At 34.7% G+C, this 24,377-nt stretch overlaps 1 protein-coding gene across 1 annotated transcript in view; it reads left to right on the plus strand.

The window, feature by feature from the left end:
* The window catches only part of DNER (delta/notch like EGF repeat containing), a 119,866-nt gene that overhangs the window by 35,559 nt on the left and 59,930 nt on the right, over positions 1 to 24,377 (plus strand). The window contains exons 2-4 of the mRNA XM_035334616.1: positions 8,664 to 8,960; positions 19,797 to 19,891; positions 22,414 to 22,580. Coding sequence (XP_035190507.1) covers positions 8,664 to 8,960; positions 19,797 to 19,891; positions 22,414 to 22,580 — 559 coding nt within the window. The remainder of the gene's footprint in view (positions 1 to 8,663; positions 8,961 to 19,796; positions 19,892 to 22,413; positions 22,581 to 24,377) is intronic.

The following is a 24,377-nucleotide window of genomic DNA, read 5'->3' on the forward strand; positions in this document are numbered from 1 at the left end:
AGTTAATCACTTGTAACCAGAAAAACTGTTTAGGTTCCCAATTCAAGAAAGAAGGCTGCGAATCCTACTTTCTGTGATGACCAAACTGAGAACTGAAGGCAACTACTTCAGATTGGCATCTCTCTTCTCTGGTTCCCTTTAAGATGTCAGTTCTGCTGAATGTGAAGTATTAACCCCCAATAATTACATGCAAAATTTAGCTGGGTTTAGCAATTCTAATCCTGGGCCCAAATGATTAAAACCAAAATAATATGCACAGGAAAAAGTTTTAAAAATAGCAATAATGGGAAGTAACATACTGCTACAGCAATGCAGAGAATGCTGAGAGAACGTGATCATGTGTTGGCATGTGTTGACGTACCTGAATAGAAGCTATATCATGCTGTTGTTTTTAAAACAGATAAAGATTTGGGAATTCAAGTTCCTTTTACTTTCAGTAGAATAGATGAGTAACTTCTCTAGTAAGTTCTGAAAACACCAGTAGCAGATTGCTTAGGATTTTTTGTGTCATAAATAAATTGGAAGTTTATTCCTCTATGTGTTAGTCCTTATCTCACCGTAACTCAGAGCGCTTGTGGCAGAACTTCAAGAGTTTGCAGCCTTGAATTAGACAGTGACCTGTATGTTTAATTTCAAAGTTAAGTTCATTTGAATTGGTTAATCTTTTGTTTTAAAAAATCTTCAAAAATCTTTGGATATAAGTTGGAATATTTGCTTGCTTCTTTTTATAGAATGCTGCATATCATTTTTAAGATCAATTAATGACTTCTGGGACAATATAAGAAAGTATATTCTAGGAATGGACTTTACTTAATTTCAGTTTCTCTCAAGTGAATGATGTGTTTGAAACCAGTAGAAAGGTCATTCTAGAAGCAAAGATGTTATGAATTTTCATATCATCACATCACAATTTCCTAGCATAAAAATATTTTGTGCACCCCGCTGTTACTCAAGAAAAAAAACACTTCTGAAAATGGAAACAATATTAAGAATAAAGACACCATTGATGATTCTTTCACTGTTTGATGTTTTCATAATGAAATAATAGCATAAGATATAAACAAACCAATGTGTTGTGTTACTGTAATGAAGTTAATGGTTTCTGTTCAGAATTACCCATCAGTTTTACCAGCAGTAATGTGAGCGCCACTGGGGTCCTGTTCAACAATGACACTGTAGGTTGCCAGCACTTACTGAGAGTAAATGAGATGAAGCTGAGGTAAAAAAACGCCACCGCTAATCTTTACAGATCTATAGGTACTTCCTATATTCTTTCTGCCAGGTAGTTGACCTATCTTATCTTCAGAATGGGTACTCTGACTTCATTTTCTTTTTTTAAAAAAAACACCTTTGTGAAGTGCAGGAATTGCTGAAAAACAGGGTAAGTTGGTTTAGCTTGTCTACTGGAAATGTAATATTAAATCCATTGTATCTACAGAAATAGCAAACAATTTGAATGGCCTTTCCCAGCAGGATATAGGAAAATATACCAAAAAACAGTACTAACAATAATCTGATGAGAAAAGCTGAGGAAAAACTATAAAGTGCTTCTCAATAATTATTTATGTGCATGCTCACATCTAGCAGTACTCCATGGTTACTGTGAAGTAGATGTTTTCCTTTTTTTGAGGCAGGCAGAAAGCGATCTCAATTTATTTTGTAGTTATTTCAGTATGCCTCAAGGTTAGACTGTGCCTCAGGATAGGTATAGCAAAGCAGCTGATGTATGGTAACTTATTATGCAAGGGTAACTTACCCATTTGCTGGCACTCTGCTTTTAAAATGTATCATGTTGTTTAAAATTTGCCTTGTTATGTTTGCTGGTTTTTCAAATAGATTTGGGCAGCCATGCTTTTGGTCTCAATTAGACAGACAATTTCTTTAGGCATTTTTTTGCTGCTTCACTGAAGTAAAGAAAATGTTTTCTATCCATTTATTACATTCACTGGCAGTTTCATTACTCTGGGTATTCAAAACCCATAGGATGAGAATGGCAGCTTGGAAGCAATCCAGAATGCTCACAGTTAACGGTGTTTCGAAGAATCATGTTCTGAGTTATCTGATAAAGGTTTCTCTTCTTTATTGCACTTATTGATGTCTTTCCTGATGGGCTGGGGCACTGAGTGGAACTGCTAAGGGAAAATAGTAAATGTTTATTTCTAGAAGAATGTTGCTTACATTGTCACTTCAGCAGGATACAGTTCTTGGTATTAGCCTTCTAAATCTTGATTAATTCCCACTGTGCCTCAGCTTGTAGTGAGTTTCTAATAAATGAAACTGGTGTAGTTGCCATATCAATATTTTATGTAATATATAAGGTGGGGTTTTTCTTTCTTTCTTTTTTTTTTTTTTTCTCTTTTTTCTTTTTATTTTTTTCTCCTTGCTTACACGGTGTTCTGGGATGGGAGAAAAAGCCTTGGTTGTTCTGGCTTCCAGGACTTTAGAATAAAGCACTTTCCAATACTTTGTGGCCTGCCTGTTCTTTAAAGTTGCAGATACCCAAGGCTCAGACTGATGTAGTTCACAGCAGGCAATAGCTAATTCTAGTTAGAAATGGTACCATACAGGCATCTTTTATTTATTTATTTATTTATTTATTATTTTTATCTGACAAACTGTGACATTCTGATTCCTGTATGGACATGGTGGTACCCGATCAAGGTGCAAGTCATTACTGCGCCCTGTCAGGCAATGTTTCACCATGACATAGTACTATATTTTTCCACATGTGATAGGAGAACTACTTTAATGTACGTAGCAAGAGTGTTCTTAAACATATGCAAAAGTGTTTGAAGGTAACTTTTCAGGAACATTTAAGGTGGAGAAGTCTGTGTATGCCAAGGTGCTGATACTGGTTAATTTTTACATTCTCATGAGATGATCTCATTCATCCTAAATTTCTGAGCCCAGGGTATAAACCACTCTTTTATTTATGTATTTATTATTGTCATTATTATTATTATTATTAATTTGGTCATAATTGGAAAATTAATATACTTTTCAATCTGCTTGTTTTCAAGCAGACCTTGTTTTGAAGATAAGCATAGTGTCTAAGCATGCAGTATCAATAGGATTTTGCTGTATTTCCAGGATTAATTAGAAAAAAGCATATAAACTAGAAATATTTACTAACTTTAAAGATTTTTTTTGGTGGATATTTCTCTGAACACCTCTGTTTGTCTAAGCATACAAGTGTTCCGAAGAAACCTGAATAGCCATAGAAAGAAACAGGAAAGATGGAATAAGAAATAAACGTGAATAGCCACAGGTCACAGGTTTAGCCTTGCTGTGTTTTCCTGTTCTATTTATTAGTATTTCACTCCCACCAGAGATTTCGTATCTACGTTGGCCCTGTGCTTCCCATTGTGAAAAAAATTGTTCTGTTCAAATAACACAGGGGATGTGAGAAAAGAAATGTAATCTCCGCTTTAGCTAGAAAAGAGGTGGAGGTAGTCTGTTTGTTCCCTGGTCACACAGGATGTCTCAGGGAGTCAGAAATTGAACCCACATTGCTTGCTTGAGGCCCACTAAGTCCCCAAAATGTATTTCTCTAAAACAGAATGGAATCACTAGTTCAACTTACGAATTTTAGTACTTCCGTGGACACTCTTTGGAGCATCGGATTTCTTTCTTTTCTTTCTATTTCAATTCATCCTCTTTTCTTGTCTTCCATTTCCTAGTTTGCATTAACAATTATTGTGTGATAGAATGGGATTTAAAACTTCAGTGGACTGAAGGTATGAATAAGACTAAGTTTAAATAATAGTTTGAACGTAAGCCATTTTTTCAAAGAGATTGCATAATATTTATTGTCATTGCCATACAGAAGATTTAAATGTTTCCATTTTTTTTTTTTTCATAAATTGCTGCATATGCAAATATGGTATGATATTTCAGATGTGCATATAAGAATAAAACAGTTGCAAGTTTTTTTCTTCTTACTGTATTAGAAACAAATTGATAATATCTTAAGAGTGTAGGTTTTAATTATTTTCTTGCTACAGTATTCAGAATTTGGTGGCTTTTTATGTACAGTGCATAGATTGAAGCTGATGCATTCAATCCTTTTTCTGGGCTGGTGGTACAGGGTGGATCTTCCCATGATCTATTCCTGTAGAGCATTTGTCTACTTTTGTATCAGGGCATTTCTTCAGCAATGTAGGTGCCGGTTTCTTCTACTGATTTAAATTTCTTTTAAGATCTGTTTTTAGCTGAATGCATGAAGATGAACACATTTAGTCTAAATCACAACCAGCACAAATCTGTTTACATATTTGAAAACCACAACTTTCATCCTTTATGTAGAAAAAACATTTCAGGGATCCAAAGCCAGTGGCTTTTGGCCTCTGTTGGGTTTTAATATCTGAAGACTGTTTTGGAGGTTTTGAGTGCTGCTGAACACAAATGTAAAATGCCAGCCTTTGACATTGTTGTGGCAGCTTGGCTTTGTTAGCAGATTAGAAGTCAGTACATAGAATTATTTTAAACAATTAGCTGAATACCTAATCTGAGTACTGGATTTACTCTGTATTTTTTTTTTTTTTTTTTTTTTTTTTCTCCACGTTTCTTTCCATATTTTACCAAAGCTAAGTTAGAAATTGGTATAAGGTCATTTGTGATTGTAGGAAATGGTGATAAAAACTGAACCAAAATTTAGTTTTTTACTAACTTATCTAAGAGGAGACTTGCAAGGGGGAGACAGGTTTTGCATAGTGTTTAGCAGCTCATTTTAGCCGTCTCTTTAGGTTTATCATTTTATTTTTTGAAGCTCTCCCAAGGATCCTTTCTGACCATGTCCAGGTAGAACAAGTGCAGCCACCCTGGGGAGACACTGAATGAGCATTAAATGACGAATTGGTGTCACCACAAAGAGTACTGGTGAAAAGATATTGCAGATATACATCTTGCTGTGTTTTATCTGAAACTAAAACCTTAGGAAACAATTGGACTGACTGGCAAATAATCCATGTTTGTGAATGTGATTCTTAAATAAGCCTCGTTTTTGTACAGTACCTGTGTTAATATTCTATCCGCCTTTGGAAGAAGAACTGCAATATCAAGGTCACCTTGATATGTATCAATCTTAGGATTTTATTGGAAGAATACTCTAAAAATTACATCTGTTCAGGTATATGAGATAGCAATTACATGAGCATAGATATTATGATTTTTAATTCAGCTTTGTCAGCTAGCTACTGCAATGCTGACTGTACCTATTTAGTTAATGCGTATATTGTGAAAATAGACTATTAAACAGAGAAATTAGGATAAAACCAACAAGAGACTTACGTACAAAATATACTTTCTCTATCAAGATTATTGAAATTCTACATCTTAAAGAACTTTTATAATATATATAATATAATAACTATATTATAATATATATAAAATAATAACTATAATATAATATAATAACTACCAAAGGTAGTTATTATATTACATTCTTATTTAATCAGTAGCTATGTTGATACCTGTTAACCTGTGTTCTCCTTTTCTCTGTGCAGCGATATTTCAAAATACTGTGAAATTCACAAGGAATGCCTAAAAAAAAATCAAGGAAGTTTTTTACTCTTTTTCTGTGGACTTCAAAAGTTCTTTGAAGGTTTAGCCCTGAAATTTTGCTACCTTTTTGTTCTGCTGTAGGCGTGTTGTCCACTGTGTCCTGTTGCTTCTCAGAGCCCTCCATAACCATTGCTGCCACCTACGACAGGGCCACAGAAAGTCCATGACCAACACGAACTAATCAGTTTTGTTTCCTCATCTCTTTGTAATCACCAATCAAAATGAACTTTATTTGCATCAACATAGAATCTACATGCAAAATGGACATTTGTTCATTTTGATAAGCTTCCTGAAAGGAAAAAGAGCTTTAGATTGATAGTAGCTAAAAAAATGGGAAAGGTATCTTAAAAACTCTTATGAAGTACTTCATAAAACTCGATTCTGAGAAAGCACGTAGTGAGGTTCTCCACCTAAGCTCACCTATTTTAATTCTTTGTACAAACCAAGCGGTCTTAACTGTATTCACTGCGGCGTGTGGGGAATGTTAGTGGCAGCTCCCAAGGCCGGCGGTGTTCGGTGTATGGCATGGGCAGCAAGGAGCAGTGCTCGTTGGTGAGCACATCTCTTTCTCCTCAGTGCTTGGCCAAGCTCAAAAACATTTACAGCAAGGAACATCCATCACAGCACACTTTTGATTATTTTGCTTGTAAAATGAATGGATATATTGACTTGAGAGGAAAAAAGTGCCCTTTGTGACTGTTTGAAAAGATTTTTTGCTTTTGTGTTCCTAGTAATAATGTTAACGTTTCACGTGTGACAAAAACAATTAAATTTCTTCAGAGCAGAATGAATGCTGATTCATTAATCAAAATGAGTTAAGGTGAATTTGGATTAATTGTGAAAGAATGAGTAAAGAGCTTATCTAACAATAGGAGAGCTGCATGTCTTTGAAACTCAGATCTAGTCCAAGCCACCAGAACATGAAAAACTGTTGCAAACAATAGTTGAACTGGGTTTTGTTCGCACTTGAACAATTTTTATCTTCAACACTCTAAAAGGAAAAGAAAATTGCCACAAAAATTTCTGCTACTTGGAATTGAAAGCAAGCTTAAAATATAGTTAAACTATAGAACAAACTGGGTTTTGTCCATTGTCCTTGTCCTTGTCCTTTCTAATTTTGCTGAGAGGTGGTCTAGAAAGTGGTCTCTGATAACATAGATATTCTGTTGATTTGAAGGACAAAGAGACTTTAAGGAGATAAGCCAACCTGACCACAAAAGTCAATGCTTCTTTGATATATTAAGTATATATAAACTCAATTTACAGTTGCATTTTAAAAATGAAGAAGTCGGAGTTTGTGCCTGATGTCTGATATATCATTTAATATGTATGAGATGTGTCCCCATGCAAAGCAAATAACATTCAGAGCTATAACTGAAAGACAAGATAAACAAGTGTACTGTATATTTTGGACTGTCTTGCATGGCCTCTAACTCTCCTGCATCAGTTAGTGCAAAATCTAACATTCATGATTAACTGTTTCCAAAATTAACTTTTATAATAATGTTTCTTCTGTTTTCTGTCTAAAAATATTACAGAGGCCAGGGTATACAAAAATTCTAGTCAAAGAACTTCCAGACAAGGTCAATATTAGTACTGTTTCAGATACATGTTAAAAGTGTAACATTAGGATTTGTTACCCCTGATACCTGGCCTTTGAACTGGTGGGAAGGTAAAGTTCCTAGTGTAGATTCAATACCTGTTTTTATCTCTGAGGATTCTGAAATTATGGATTTTAAGTGCCTGTTATGTTTTGCTATAAGTTATTCCAGGTCATTTCTAGAGGGATGGCAATTTTCACATTAATGATATATAAAGCTTATGCAATTCCTATTTGTTATTAAATAATTGTTAAAACTATCATAACTGTGGTGCTTTAGATAAATATATTAAGAAGCAGCATTGCTTATGCAGGGAAGGACTGAAATACTGTAGAGGAAAGAACTAGGTAACTTATAATACTGGAACACTTGCGTGAAATTTGCACGTAAAGACTGAGAAAATGTCTGTTTCCAGTGATGGACTGATTCACATTTAATGTGAGGACAAACCAAGGGAACTGCCCGGCTGTATTGGTTGCTCAAATGGTGACAGCGAGCCAGCAGTGTGATGTAGCTCTGACTAAGGCAAAAAATTCTTAGGTAGTGTCAGGAAGCTATCTGCAGGACAGACAGAAGTGTTGATGCATTGGAAAGGCAGTGCTAGGCCTTGGAGTGCAAGCTGCGAGAACGGCCCCCTTAACGCAGGGCCTGTCCTGCACTGGGAGACTGAGCAAGCCTGGCTCGTTCAGTCTATCAGGTGAAACTTGAGATGAGTTTGTAAGCATATTCTGTAAATACCTTGTGGATGTGAACACTGGTGTGGAAGAGGGAAGAGACATTTCACCTATAAGTCAATGATGAGGTAAGAAACTGAGTTCAAGCTAGCTGGTGGATAAGGCAGAAATCAGAAGAAAGCAGGTGAGCATAGGACAGGATTTTTCTCACATCACTGAGTTCCCATTCTATTCTATTACAACTGCTGTCTTAAAAATAAGCATTTTTTTTCCCCTAATCACTCTTGTTAGGAAGTTTTCAGTACCAGAACGAGTAAGATTCTGAAGCTGCTGTCCTCTAAATGAAGTGCAGGCAAAAGACCCAGCTGTTATAAAACAGAATTTATGTCCATAAACATGGCTGCATGATGACGTGAACTCTGACAACACACAGCTACATCCTGAGCTGGTGACCTCTGTGAGGTCAATGTCCCATTCTTACTTCTGTTACTGCCTTAAATTTCTAGATTTTTGTTATTTTCCCTAGATAGGTTGCTCTGAAGATTGTTTTGAAAATTACTGGTTATGAGCAGTGGCTGTGCTCCTACTTCATGTTCATCACCTTGCTTTTAATATTCTGAGACCAGTGGTGAATCTAGATTAATTTATATTTTTTAATCCTTTAAACTTACTTTCTTTAAGATGTATCAAAGATGAGCTTTGTTCATAAATACGTTTAGAAGATAAATACAGAAGGGGAAAATAATCTTGTTTTATGGTATTTGTGAAGCACACACACATCTTTTATATGCAGTAATTGACCCATATGATGTTTTTTTTCCCGCAGTTTGTTTCAGACCCTTGTGCCAGCAACCCCTGTCACCATGGCAACTGCAGCACTAGCGGTGATGGCTACCTCTGCATCTGCAGTGAAGGCTATGAAGGAACAAACTGTGAGCACTCGTTTCACAGCCTTCCGGTCTCTGAGCCGACGGAGCCATCATCACCAAGACAAAGCAGGCCCGTCTCATCCACACTGGAACCTGACATCGTTCTTCCGCACTCAAGAGCAACGGTGACGTTACCAACGTGGCAGCCGAAAGCAGGACAGAAAGTTGTAGATCTGAAATGGGATGAAATAGAGGTGAGAATGTTCTGTTTAAGTAAAAATGCAAAGAAAGGAACTTCTAAATGTTATCATTGTTAGGTTGTCATTTGTGCATGACGTCATGGATGTCTACATGAGAGGGCTGAAGATACGGTCTCTGCCTTGAGTTAATTTGCTGGTAAAATTAAACACACAAAAAATGTTATTTATTAAAGGTAATGGGCTTTTAATCTTTGCCCTTTTAAGATGCATTTTATTAGATGATTCTTAAAAATCAGATTTTGATTTTACTTATCTTTTTATTCCAGTTATTCATATGACCCCATATCTCCAATTATCATATGAATTTAGGGAAATTGGAAAGTTAAAACAATACCTTTGACAAATACATATATATATATATTATAATCCCATGGTGTTCTGAAAACTGTCCCTGTAGTGTTAAGAAAACACAGCTACTTGAGGATTAAAAATGGCAGACAGTCAATATATCCCACATCACACAACTGCAGAGATACAATGGTGGTGAAGGAATAACTGAAAATTTTAAACATTTGTTGTACCTCTTACTAAAACCGTCATCTTACAATATTTAGCAAAACTACAACTAAAAAGCACAGAACATACAATCCTTAAGAAATGACCTTTACTTTCTACTGTTTTGTGCACTCTTTGTTTTAAGAGCAGTTTTAAATGTCTTACATAGACTCTAGAATCTGCAGAAGTAAAACAAAATCCAAAACTTACCCAGTTACTGTTTAATATTTGTCTTTACATGTGCAAATCACGTATAGATGGGAAGTATGTTTGTTCACCAACTTAACTGAGAAGAACAAATTATTTATCTCTTGAAACCTTTTCCATGTGTATATTGAATTCATTCTGTCACACGACCATTCTCCTCCCTGCTGCTTTCAAGTCTGTCACTGCGAGGATGGTTTAGAACTGAGTTGCTGTTCTCTTACTTGAAGATGTGAGGCCAGTGCTACTGCATATGTTGTTCCTATAGCAGTTGGTACTGGAAGTCTCCAAGCTGATCTGGAGATCAGCTATAATAATACTACATATGTGCAAAATGCATCCCAAAGAACAGTCTCTGCCAAAGATATGAACATATGTTTTGGGGCAGTGAGGGTGAGGTGAAGCTTGTTTGTGAAGAAATATTTTAATTTCGGTAGACAAAGAATTAAAACCCTTGTGACATCTTTTTCTTAATGAAGAACACATTGTACAAGAAAGTCATTTCATTTGTGTTTATTCAGGATTAAATAAGTGAAATGTCAGCTGTATCTGTTTCTAACGTTTCATGAAGTATGATACTTCCGAGGTGTATTAACACACTACCTAATGAAAAAAGGAACAAGTTTGAGTTTAATTCCTGAAAATGTTAAATTTTGCATTATTCTTTGCTAGCTCAAACAAATTTATTCCTGTGTCTACTTTAACATTTATTTAAATCAGCTTTTGAAAATAAAATCAACCTGCGTACATATATATTGGATATATTATGACTCAGATTAGATTTGAAGGTACAAGTAGTTATAGGGCTGTATCACATTTTGGGGAGAGTTTGGGTCAGCAATGTCTGGAGAACAGAGCTTTATTTCTTGAAATGCCCTTACCCATATCTATTATTTTACAGTAGAATATATGTCAAGTACTGAGGATGGATTCTGGAGAGAAAGCAGTGAAGCAGAAACAAATACTGATCTGCTTTTATTAGTTAGTTTAAATGAAGTGTCATCTCTGCGTGGGTGCTTTGTATGTCCTGATCAATTAAGGCCAAGCCATTCCCTGTGCCTGTCTTGCCTCATGTGTCCTCCTCAGACTGTGGTCTGGTATTGTGTAAGTAACATTTCTGCCTGGTTTGTGTTTTCAGATAGATTTACTAAGCATTTCAGCCAAACACATAGTTCACAAGTAGGTATTTTAATAGCTGAAATTCATCCTTCTGCATATCTTCTCTTACCTTAATTCTTAAAATTGAATTTATCAATCACGTCAGTAAGTCCAATTTGGAGATTAGTTGTTATAATATTAGAAATTACTTGCCCTGATATGTTTTTAATTTGTTGTGATAGGTCTTGTATTTTTTTCAGTCATTCTCATGTAACATAGTGATCTTGTGTTCTTTGGAATTCACAGTAAGAGAGAGAGACCTCTGTGGAAGAAAAACATTCCAGTTACTAATTCAAGACATTTTTTCTGATCTATATTAAACCAAAGGGAGAGCTGATATGCCTCCAAAGCCTCTTTGGAAGAGGCGTCAAGAGTAAAGGGTTAATTGTTAAGCAGGAAAATACTACCTTTCCTAGTAGCTTTAAAAGCTTTGCAAAGCGTGATCCCCTTTCTTAAAAGAAGAAGAAAAAAAGTAACCGTAGGTTTTGTATTGCAAAAATCTACTCCTTTGATCTTCCTTGAGATTAAGAGGCCACAAAGGCTGTTTTTGTTTTTTGGTCTTCCAAGTCAGCCTGTTTTTCACCTTTATCTGTACTGATGCCACAAGTGAGCCAATGTTCTTCAAACTCTTTTGTCTGTCAGTCTGCACATAGAGAAAATTTGCCAGAATCTCTCCAAATGAAAGCTCTCTCAATCCAGCAAGGATGAATTTTCCATGGTAGGTGTCTCAGGAAGGACTCCTGAGAGAAGTGTATCTTCTAAGAGGGGTATGACATATGGTTAGAGTTGGAAAGTTTTCTTCATTCCTTAGGTACTAGGATCACACTTTACAGTGCATACTTGACCAAGCTTTCTCAGTAAGGCCTGAAGGAGTAAACAACAAACAGAAGTCTTTGGATACAGTTTACTTTTCTAACAGAGCTCTAGCTATAACAAATTAATCTTTTCTTCTTATGCAAATGTAGGCCTAAAACTACAAACCATTAAGAGAAAAACAAAATCATCTGTTGTTTTCTTTAATAGAACAGGGATTTATCTTTGTACTCAGGTACTGAAAGATATCTTTTTTTCCCACTTCAGGGAACTAAACTGTTCCACTTGCAAGAGAGATACAAATAGCAGCCCAAATTTTCTCCAGTCGAATGATCTTTCAGGTTACAATGTAGAAAAGATAGATATTAGCCAATAATAGAAGGGAAAAAAATAGTTTATTTATTTATTTATTTATACTAATCAAATAATAGATTCAACAAAGGCTGCAGTGTAAAAATCAACTGTAAGAATAGCAGTGTCCTACTCTCATATAGTACTTTTCCTTAATAATTCTCATTTTTTTTTCAAAGGAAATCAGCAGTATTATTCACATTTTACAGATGGAGACACTGAAGCAAAGAGCAGTAAAGTGATTTGCCAGGTGCGCAGCCAGGAATTAGAATGCTAAGCATGAGAGTCCTAGTCTAACATTCATTTATACTGCAATACTACTGCTCAGATTCTAGGTTTTGGAACTAGTGATTAGGGGCTACAGCAAATGTATAATTCCCCCTGTAATGGGGACAACATTTGTTTAAAATGCATTTTCAGTCAGTAAACTGTATACCTTTTAAAGAAGTGTGGCTGGGCCATGTGGAAGCTCCTGAAAGGATGCTCCTGCTCTTCAGAAACTGAATATGCTTAAGGAATAATTGTGCTTGGAACAGAGACCTTTGAATCTTGGAGTGCTTTCTGCGTGCTAAATGTTCATCTTCCTTCCTTCCTTCCTTCCTCCCTCCCTCCCTTCCTCCCTCCCTCCGAAGTGCACTGTGGGTAGAGGAGGAGACCGAACAGAATTGTGGAGGAGAGATCCATTTGAGGTTACTAAATACATAGAAACTCCATCCTTAGAAATGACAATTTAGGAAAACCTTAGTCTTGCAAATGGGTGGAGGCTAGTGGAAACATGCTTGCCCTTTTCTTATTCAATTTTCTTGGCATTCCTTCTTATAACTGCTATTGGAGTTAAAGTATTGGAATATGTAGACTTTTGGTTTGTCTTTGGACAGCTGTTCCTATACCTGTGTGTAAGATTTGTTTCAGAAGTCTGTATTATTTTTCTTATACCTTTAGAAAAAGGTATCTTAGAAACAGAGGAGACTGACAGAAACAAAGATTTCATTAGAATAATCTTAACTTTCTTAATATTCTGTAATTTCATCAATTTTTTTCTCTACAATAATTGTGTATGGAACTTTTTATACAAATGCCATTCTAATAGACGACTTGCTTTATAAGTGCATTGCTTTGCTTTATAAGTGATACCCTTAAAATTATTAAAAAACAAAAAAGAAAACAAACAAACCCAACAACTCCAAAACATCTGTACAAAACAGAAGAGAAGCTCACAGAATTAATATCTTAATATACTCCCTTGCTGAAAGATGTTTAATGGATAGTCATAAATACTAGCTTTCCTAACATCAAAACCCTCCTACCCCCTTTCAGGACAAAATTACTGTATAGAAAATTCTTGAGAGTGTAATTATGACAAGATATTGAAGCCCTGCTGGTCTGGATCTATATTGATGGGTGCGGGGCTCAGGACTTTTTTTTTTTTTTTGAAAGTATGATGCTGTCTTTAAGAAATACCTGGATTCTTAGCCGCTCTTTCAGGAATCACTTCGAAGTTTTGGAGAGTCTGAGTGAAAAAACACCTGAAAGTTTTACTATCTTTCATTGCCTTGATGTAAAAGCACATGGAGTAGGAGTATCTCTGGCTGACCTGACAGACTTCAGTGAAGTTTACTTCCTAGCTTTTACTCCAATGACCTGAGCTTGTAGTCTTCATGTAAAGATTTGACGGTGTGGAGTTTTTGCTTTAAGAACTTGTTTTCACAGTGCTTACCTCTATTATTCAGAACAGCTCCATATGCTCTGGCATAAGAAATGACCGTTACTTGTTCAAGGAAATAATATCAATGGAATGATTTACTGTAAGATTTTATGAAGATGGCATTCATGTTGGTGTCCAGCTTGAGACAAGAAGGCATCTGACTAATATGATTACCCAGGTAATTTATCTGAGAAACTGTCATTGTTTAAGATAACCTACTATGCTTGCTGAAGCATCTACCGCTTCATGTAATATTGACATTAATAACCTTTGTCAGCAACACAAAGGTTTAGTAATGTTACCTAGAAGATTGCTGTGCATCAGAACCTTTTGTTACTGCATCTTCTTGGCAGTGTGATTGCTGACTCTACAAAGTAGCTTTAGCTCAGATGAGCAAAGAAACACAAACTGCCTGTGACAGAATTTGCTGGGTATACATGTAGACTTCCTTCCGTTAAATTTCAGTGCTACAATAACTGGCAAGTCTTCTTCATTTGATACTGTTTTTGGATGCAGTCTGTCAGCCTTCACTTGGTGCTCTTCAGGGAGGCACTACTCCTACTCTAAACACTTCTGCTTTTCTCTCCCACTGGTGAGATATGTTAGAAGGAAGCCTTTATTTTCTTTCTGTTCTGGTTTTCTTTCAAGCATCATCCCGTATGAGACTCTTGAGGGTAGAGGCAAATACACTTGTGTGGGGTTTAAGCTGTATAACACTAGCTTTCTGGAAGCAGTAGTTTTTTCATGCTGCAGGACAAGGGAACTGCTTTTCTTTTATAATTTTGTTCTGAATGAGGTTTCTGTGCCAGAAATGATCCTGGTTTATTGCTTGGCATCTTGTCTAAAATAAGATAGTAATTGATCCCTCTCTTCTCATTCTGTTATGTTGGCTTTTCCTACATCTCTTCCTTTTTAATTTTCTGCAGACAGCAGTTCAAGATCTTGTAGTCAATATCTAACCTGTTTAAATTCTCTACAGTACTTCTTTCCTTGCATAAATGACAGCTGACAGACATGTTATATTTCTCAGAAAATAAAAGATATTTCTTGTCACCCTATGAGATTTGGAAAAGAAAAAATCCTGCAGGCTTTATCCTGATGGAAAAGTAGTTATATGTTTAGAAGAGGCAAAACTGGAAGTTATGAAACTTACTTTATTGAATTAAAAGTTAATATGCAATCCCTTGGAAAAAGATTTGAAAGAATATGTGCAAGAACACTCTTCATAATGCATTCATTATGACTGTTTCTGTGCTACTGGAGAAAGGAAAGGTTGTCTTTCTTAATGACCACATCAGTTTTCATGGGAGACCACCCTAGCACAGTCTTGTTTTTCTCGAAGAACTAATTTTAATACTTTCCTTATTGACATGATGTCTTTTCAAATATGCTTAAGCATATGTTTAAATTTTTAAGCCTAGAGCATTTTTTTCCTTGTAAGTACTAGTTATTTCTTGACAATTTTCTTTAAGATAAGTTGATATACATCTCTTTTATTTAATTCAAGAAGGATACGTGGGAATGATGTGTTCATTCATGTATTCTCTTTAATTCCAGACCAATTTGCCCAACTTCACTTTGGCTGCAAGGCTGTGCAGGTTTCTTTCTTGCCCCATTAGGAATAATAGCTGGAGAATGGTTGTTGAGACGGAAAGATAAGAGAATAACCAAAGAGAACTTTCAGAGCTAACAGAGGAGGAAAGTGCCACATCACGTTGCACAAGTGTTTGCACTTGTCTATAAATTTTTTTTATTAGTGTAACCCTTGGGAATGTTTTCAAAATGAAGCACTCATTTTGTATGCTGGAGTGGAAAAGCATACAGCTTGTGAAAGCTGGGATATCACTGAAGTTAAAATGACAATTTACAGGAAAGAGTTAGTAGACAGATGGCTCATGAAGGGAATTTTTATTCACAGAATCACAGCCTAGGTGAGGTTGGAAGAGAACTCTGAAGACCATCTAGTCCAACTACCTTGCTCAAAGCAGGGTCAACCAGAGTAGGTTGCTCAGAACTGTGTTCAGTCAAGTCTTGAATACCTCCAAGGAGAGGAGTCTTCAAAATTCCTGGTCAAAATGTTCTATGACTGGAAATATTCATTATTATTCAGAAATATTCATCAATATCTAACAGGGTATTGTGATACTGCTAAGGCTAATGTGTTTGGTCATTACTTTTAAGTTTGAGGACAGTGTGGTGTGTTTTGCAGGAAATAAAAGCTTTCTGCAGTCCTTTAAACTTGCTGAGTTGAGATACAGAAGAAATGTGAACATTTATCACTCTAGCAGAATGACTGTGTTTTTGCATTGTTCAGGATTAGCCTACCAGTGGTGATAAGGCTTTGTAAAATTGCAAATGTCGGTATGGTCAGCTTTCCAAGAAATATGCTATGAAATTTCATTTACAACAAATATCTTCAGAGAATTATTATTAGTAGTGAAATACTACGTATATGTATGGTAGCATAAATTGTAGTCTTAGAATCTGTATGTTACTTTTTTTAGTCTCATCAAGTTAAAGATCTACCAAAGTAATAAAAGGACTAATGTAAAAATATTCCCTTGGGATCTCTGTCTGTGTTCCAGGACATGCTGAATTATGTGTATGTATGGAGGTTGGTATGTGAGTATCTCCACAATTCACATTATTTAATTTTTTAGAAAAGGTATAATATGGAGGAGCAGAGTCTGTTGATCTCTTCCTAGGTAGTGCAGCTGATTTCTCTTTCAATCTCATCTATGCTAGTACTATGGACTGATGAGGTAATCACCTGGTCGAGTCACTGCTGTCTTTTTAATGTCCGGGGAGGTGCTGTAGTAATAGATGTTCTTCTGGAGACTTCTCTCTTCCTTTCTCAAACGACGCTCTTTTATCATGTAAAGACTCAAAAAGTTAACACTATTAAAATTGTTGAAACAGAAATGTAGTTTTTATATATTATGTTGTCTTTAAAAACAAAACAAAAACACGAAAACATGATTAAGATACAAACCTATGGAATATATATATAAAGAGGAATACTATATTTCGTGTCAGAAATTTGGTATTCAAAAAGTCTAAACTGTAAGTAAAAGCATAAGCTCTGTGCTGATATAGGAGCTTATCTTTGTAAGCAGCTCCTAACCATACCTCAGGTTCTGGCAGGTGCATGAAGATATTGTTTTCCTTGGTGACTATTTTTAAAATAGCTGCATCATTTGTGTTGTATCTGTAAGTCTGTTCCCTAAGGAGCTTCCGTGTTGGCTTAATGGATCTGTACTACTGGATGCAGCAAGGGAGTTTTGGAAGAGTTTGATCTCATTGAAGGCATATGTGTTTTTGTTTTGTTTTGTTTTTCTTTTTGAAATTTTATTTTTAAATGACTAAATGGTCTGTTTGTGTTTTTGACTATAACCATCTCACTTTAAAATTTTGAAGTGATTAAAGTAGGAAGTTTATCACATGCTCTTTATTCTACCTTCTCAAAATTAGTTCGCTCTATTTTCCAGTAAGTTCTGTTTTAGGTCTCCAATGGTTCTTTCAGTGCATTTTTTTTTCTTTCTTTCTTTCTTTCTTTCTTTTTTTTTTTTTTTTTTGAATGAGACCCGCAGATTGTTTTAATCTTTTTTTTTGTTTGTTTGTTTGTGTGTGCGTCCTTTATTATTGTAATGTATTTGTCTTCTTTGCCCTTATTCTTCAGTCTTTCAGTTTTGCAGGTTGTTCTGTTAAGACAGGAGAGACATGCTTAAAAATCTTACAAATCTTACAGATTTCCCACAGATATGAAACAAACTCTGTGTAATTTATTTGGTAATTCAGGTGTCAAAACGGTCATTTTTGTCTCCATAGAATTTGTCTGAAATAGCATACTTCTGGCACCATTTTTTTTTTTTGACCTTATGAGTGCTGCTGTTTCTTCCATTTTATTTTTTTATTTTTTTATTTTTTTATTTTTTATTTTGTCTGATCCAAGTACCATTTTGGTAGTAGAAAAAAGTCAAATTTCAGCTGTTGTAAAATTCTGTCATTTAGCATCCTACTGGTTTAGATAACTATTTTATCAGATTCATAACACATGACATCCGGGCCAATTACAAATTGTGTTTCTACTTGGAGAAGGGCATCAAACATTACAGGTATTCCTAGCAGAGGAGTCAAACCCCTGTATTTTGCTTTTTGTTCTGCTGGTTACCAATGAAATATTTTCTACTTTTGCTTTTTATGCTGAATAATATTTAATTCTGATTGCTTTGCAAACCATATTTTTTCCCCATTTTCACAGGGTTAACTCAGCTCTAGTTATGAAGCCAATTTTTTCAATTCTTGCTTTATTACTATTGTTGTTGTTGTAGTTATTGTTATTATAGTTTCAAAGATAGATCTACCCTTTACAAACTTCTAATATAGAATAGTAAGGTAAATGAAGAGCTTAAATTACTTTATTTCCTCCTTGTATTCCAAGGTAAAAGATGCATGAAAATGCAAAACTATATAAATATTCTAATATTTTTAAAATGTACTATGAGACTGTGTAAGAATAAAGAGGTTGATATAAATATTCTAATATTTTTAAAATGTACTATGAGACTGTGTAAGAATAAAGAGGTTGATTTATTTTCTTTTCTTTTCTTTGTTCCAGTAGGCATTAGATTCTCAAAGAAAATGAAAGTATAAATGTTGGCAAATTTAAGAGGAAGAGTGTTAGCCAAACACCTTTTTGTTTCATCATGCTTTGAATGTTAGCTCCATAATTTTTACTTCCAGGATTCAGAAATTTTAATGGGTATATTACCCTTTAAAATTATTATTATTTCTTTAAGGGAAGAATAAAATTACATCTCATTTTATTTTCATAAAGTATATGTATTCATATTATATGCACAAGAGAATGAAGCAATGAAGAAATAAGTCGAGTAATCTGTATACTTTGGGGAGATGTGAATATTGAGCATTTGTCTTCCTTGAATCAAAATCAACTAAGGCCCCAAAAGTGGTTACTTCCTTCATATTCTGGATTTCTATTTTTCATGTTTTCACAGGTGTTCCACAGTAACATTTAAAATATGAATTTGAATTATAAAAATAATTACAAATGAGATTCTGGCTTTTTTGTTAGTGGATGATTAATTCATGGAAGTATGTCAGGTATCAGTTTTCACTTCACCAATAAGGCTAATGTAAAAAGGTTGCACGCATATTCCAGGTAACTGAAAAATAGCATGGCAAAATCTGCTTAATAATTTTATGGTGAGATTGACTTATTTTTTATTTTTTTTTTCAATATAGTATGTTATTTCATAGCTGATGAAGATACCAGAGAACTACTTAATAGAAATAGAAAGAGCCAATTATCCTATATAAAATATTATTTATTTGAAAGAAAGGTGTAATTGGAAATGGTAATGGTTTTCAAACTGCCTTCATGAAATTACTATTCCGCGAGATGTGGAGGTTTCTGTGATATCTCAGTGTTGTATACCATCCTGCATGGTGTCTTGATCCAGTTCATGCAGTAGCTGATTTCCGTGCCTAGTAGTTGCTGGAGACTTGGCAAATAAGTCCCTTCTCTCTTAACTGTACTCATTGTTTTTCTCCATCTGAAAGCTCCATTTATTGAAGCAACTTGTACTTGGAAAGAATATTATCAGGTTTTGTTAGAGCAAGTGGGAAAATATTTTTAAAAGTAACCAGTCTAAAAACAAACAAACAAACAAAATTCAATATAGTAGGAAGACAGTATTTGCTGTTATAAATCTTCCAGAATCTCCTATATTAATGATGCAACATTTTTGGATGTGGCAAATGTTAGAGCTTTATCTAATAGTTCAAAAGACTAGAAGCCCATTCATCTTTTTCTAAGTATGTGATCACTTTTAAAGGAAGATACCTTTAGAAGTCCACAGTTGTATGCAAGAAGGTTTTGTCAGAACAAAAAATTAAAAGGTTACTTAGATTAATTTTCAGATTGTTTGTTTCTAACGTAAATATTTTGGTGAATGATTTTGTCCATCCTGAAAAGATAGTTGCTGTATTATTGGTGCTTTTAAATTGTTTTTATTTTTTTTCATTTTGTTGGGGGTCAGGTTTTGTGGTTAAGTGTTAAATAAAGCTATTTTTATTTTCAGATAACCCCAGATATGGCTTGTGGAAATGCCAGTTCCAATACCTCTGCTGGAGGCCGACTTGTCTCCTTTGAAGTTCCACAGAATACATCAATAAAGTAAGAATATTTGTCCTATATGATGGAGTATGAAAATGCTTTTATTTTAATTTACCTCACTATTTTAGACAACTGTTTTTTGGATACACAGGTTTGTCAAATGGTTTAAAGTATATAAAGAACTTCAGACAGCATTTCAGGCATCAAGCAGTGCCACAAAAGCTCTTTGCTTGATATAACTTTTCCCACATATTTGATGTTTTAGGAGACACAAGCATGTAAACTGTCTCTGGGCCATCAGAATATGTTAGGAATTAGGGCAGACATGCTGAAGATGTCAGTTTGGAGAAGATGCAATGTTTCCTTTCTCCTTCATGCAGTGAACACCTTTTTTCTTTAATCCCAAAATGCATTTCCTTATGGAAAGTGATTATCAATAATTATATAAATACACTAATTTTATTCATTTTTATTTTTATTTAATTTACAGAATATTGCTTTGGGTGTCATCAATCAGCCATGAAATCTTTGATGTGAATGTCCTACAAATAACATTTTCCAAAAATCTGAATTTATTTTCTCAATCACTTTTAAAACTCATGCTTTTTTCAATAAAATGCTTAGTTTGTAACTTTTAATTAACAGAACCTTACTTCCTAGAAAGATCTGATTCTGTCAGCTGGTATGAAGCATTTCCTATTGAAAATTTTATTTCAAATAAAAATCTGCCAACACAGTTCTTCTCTGGCTCACAGCTTTACCGCAATTTTAGACTTAGATTTTCTCTAAATAGCCTACTTTTCTCATACTGTCATCTTATCTTTCAGAATGCCAGCTTTCAGTTAAAAAAGGCCATGCTTACAGGAAAAAACAAACTGCTCCGAGCAGACAAGCTGCAGACAGTTTGGAGCAGTAACTGTAAACGTGGGAGCTGTCCTGTGCTTCCCACAGGACTTTGAATCATTCTCATTCATGAGCATTTAAGCCTAAGTAAGGAAGAGACCTGTGAGTGTGGATGCTCTAGCTGACTAGAATCTGTAAGCAAACGAGATTTATTATTATTACTTTTTTTTTTTTTTTTTTTTTTTTTTAATAGGGATAAACTGAAGTTTGTAGATTCTATAACTCTATTTAAGACCCATGATGGAATGACCCCATTTTAAAAAGGTTTGCAGAGTATACAGGGTTGGTTTTGGTCATTTTTTATACAATGTACTTTCAGTAGCTTTTTATTTTGTCAGTTAATCTGGACAGATTAATGCAGGTTGACATCTATCTTCATTACATTGTATTTCCTTTGTTAAAGACCTAAGTAGGACCTCTGGTTCAAAGGCTGCATATGGTAAGGAAAATAATTAGAGATCAGTAATTTTCTGTTCATTTGATTGTTGTGTGTGACCTAAAAGGTGAAACTAGTTGCTGTCATGTTCATACTAGCAGATATTGTTACTGAAAATGAGACAGTCATCACTGATGGGTGTAGTGATGGGGTTTCTTTTTAAAACGGACCCAAAATACTGTCAAAAATGACTTACATGGCCTAGTTGCAACATTTCCTCAACTCATGACAAATATAATTGGAAGAATTTACTTTTCTTGTTTTGAACTCAAATAATAATAATAATAATAAAATAAAAAATGAGAGAGATCACCCTGTGTTCTCAGTAGGATTGAAACAATTTCATTATAGGAAATTGTGCAACAGAATTTCATCTCCTGGTATTTGGAGATGAAGTTCTCTCTTTTTGGCAAGAGAGAATTAGCAGTTTTCAGCAGTGCGATGGTGTTGCTGTAGAACTTTTGCAGAATTGTTCGAACTCATTTGTGATTTATCAGATGAAATTAATGCAAATGGGAACTTGACAAAATAAAAATCTGTAATATTTCTGGCATTATGAGGTTAGTGGAAGAAAGTATTCTGAGTAGGAAGCAACGCCAACATAGATACAGTGCTCCCTAGTGGAGCCAACAGTATATATACAGTTGTAGATGCTTATCCAACCTGTCAATATTTAGGAAGGCAGCACTGACTCAGTGACCTTGGGAGCATTACACGACTCATTTGATTTGCAAGAATAAATTGTTCTGAACCTTCGATTTGGTATATCAAACAAATGAGTGTTTCTACCAGGACCTATCTCCCTGTATTGAATGAACATTGAATGCTCTTCAGAAGGCAAGAGGGCTGGATGTTTTTCAGCTGAAGAAAATGATAGTGTTGTAGTTGTAGAATGGAGGAACTATTCAAAAGCCATAATTTCAGCCAGTGAAAAAGGATGCTTTACTATTATGTACTTTTTTTTTCGTATAAAACACTTATTGGACACTAAGATGGTGTCCTTCTAATATTAGAAATTGAGACTCTGTACGATTAAATCTGCTTTTATGTATACTGTTATACAAATCTTACTGCTGAAGCATTTATTTATTTTATGGACATGATGGAAGCCTTCAGGCCTTTTCCTGGTTCCAAATTTGCCACATTTAAGTTCTTCTTCTCTGATGATAAGCTTTTGTTTGATGTACTTGCTGATAACACCAATTTCCCTTGCTGTAAAGATTCTTATCATTTATTTTCTTAGAATAAGGCAAGATGCTACTGCTTCTCTTATCCTGCTGTGGAAGGTGACAACCACTGGGTTTAAGCAGTGTTCGCTTATTGATGGCAGAAGTGTCACTCTCCTCCAGGCACTGGGTGGACTTGTCCTTTCTGAAGAAATGCTTGTGTTAGGAAACAACTACTTTATTGGTGAGTAACAAACTGACTTTTTATCACTTCTAAGTGACGATCAGTATTTTACCCGACATTTAGAGAAACAAAGAGATAATTCTCCTAATTTAAGTACTGCTGAAAAGTCCAGACTTGATAGCATGGCCATGTTTTAGACATCGTTTCATTCAAAGCAGACAAGGTACACTGATTTCTTAACAAGTGCGACTATTCAGTTGAAATCTAAATGATGGAAGATATTGTATATGCTCTTTTATAATAAACTATAACATTTTTGGTAAATGATAAAGCAAAAAACTCCAAGTATTCAAGGTGTAAAAGGTATTCAAGCTTAAGCCTGTACACAGTAAAAAAATATAATGGGAGATCTGATCTTCTGACAGCATTTATTTCCACCATTTTTAGTCATCAAGTTTTGCCTTTGTAAATATGAAACTTTAGATATACTGCATGTTTCATTGGGCAATTAAAAGTGAAGTATCTTTGTAGAAGGGGTAGAATGAAAACAGGCTGATACGTTAAGTGTATGGGAAATAATATTGATTTAAATGCATCCTTTGTGCTAGACATAATAGGTTTAATTAAATTGAGCTTTCTGGGTATATTGTTTGTTGTACCAATGACATGAAACCGAAGACATTGCAGTAACAGCATTTATTGTCATCTTCTTGAAATGCCGTCTAGCTTTAAATGAAGCATAAGCTGCCACAAATTGTTATTCAGCAACTTGTCATGCTAATAAATGTGAAATAAAATGCATTCTGATGCAGAAGTATTGGGCCAAATTCTGTGTGTGTGTCTAATACAGAGAGAAACCCAAATGCAGAAGTAGTGCCACGTTCTCTCATTTATGAGTTGTCACTTAGCACAGACGTTGCTTGAGGGTTGTTAGTGTAATCATTTATTAACAGTCAGCAGTGGTTTCTTTAACAATGTCTATTTCTTGCAAATAATTTTCAGGTTCCTTATGTTTTCATTATCCTTTACTTCTTTCCAAGATATTTTTTTCTTTTTTTTCTTTTATTCTAGTTTTGATTTTATTTTACCAGAGTTAAAAGTGCCTTCCTCAGGGATAAATTGTTAATGCTTAGTAAAAATAAATAAAAGCTTGCCTGACATAGAATAATTTGTAACATACCTGCACTCACAGGGACATGTAGCTAAATGTACATTTTAGTTAATACGTTCCCAGACAGATGGCCTAAGCTGCTCTGTGAAGGCTCCACTGGGCTATATAGCATAGGCTATTGATTTAGATACCTAAAATGAATATTGTCTTACTCTGTCATATAGTTTGCCTTGCCCTACTTGCCCTTCTGTAGGTATCATTCTGTCCTGGTGTTTTTTTTTTTTGTTTTTTTTTTTTGTTTGTTTGTTTGTTTGTTTTTTGCTTTGAATAGTTTACTGTATGCTAGTTAACAGGAACTGAAAAGACACTTTTTCCTTAATGAATATAAAGTCAAGTTTAGTTCATAAGTAAGACCATTAGTACAATTTTTATCTGATGCAGTACAATTTTTCTGAGGCATCTTATTTTACTTTCAACAACTTTCTGGTATTTGTTTGGTCTCAATTTCCTGGTACTGAAATTCTTTGTAGATTTTTTTTTTTTCCAGTCATTGTAGTGTAATTTGATTTATGTAAAGAACATGAATCATAAATGTGTATTGCAGGAACAGCAGGGAGACTCCAATAATACAGTGATACATTCATGAATGGGAACATCTGAGTGCTTAGTGAAGATAAGTGCAGATACAGTGCATTTGAATTTTTATAAATCTTATTTAAATTTATTTTATGAAACAGATAGATTAC

This window comes from Oxyura jamaicensis, chromosome 9, assembly GCF_011077185.1.
Source record: "Oxyura jamaicensis isolate SHBP4307 breed ruddy duck chromosome 9, BPBGC_Ojam_1.0, whole genome shotgun sequence".
Lineage (NCBI taxonomy): Eukaryota > Metazoa > Chordata > Aves > Anseriformes > Anatidae > Oxyura > Oxyura jamaicensis.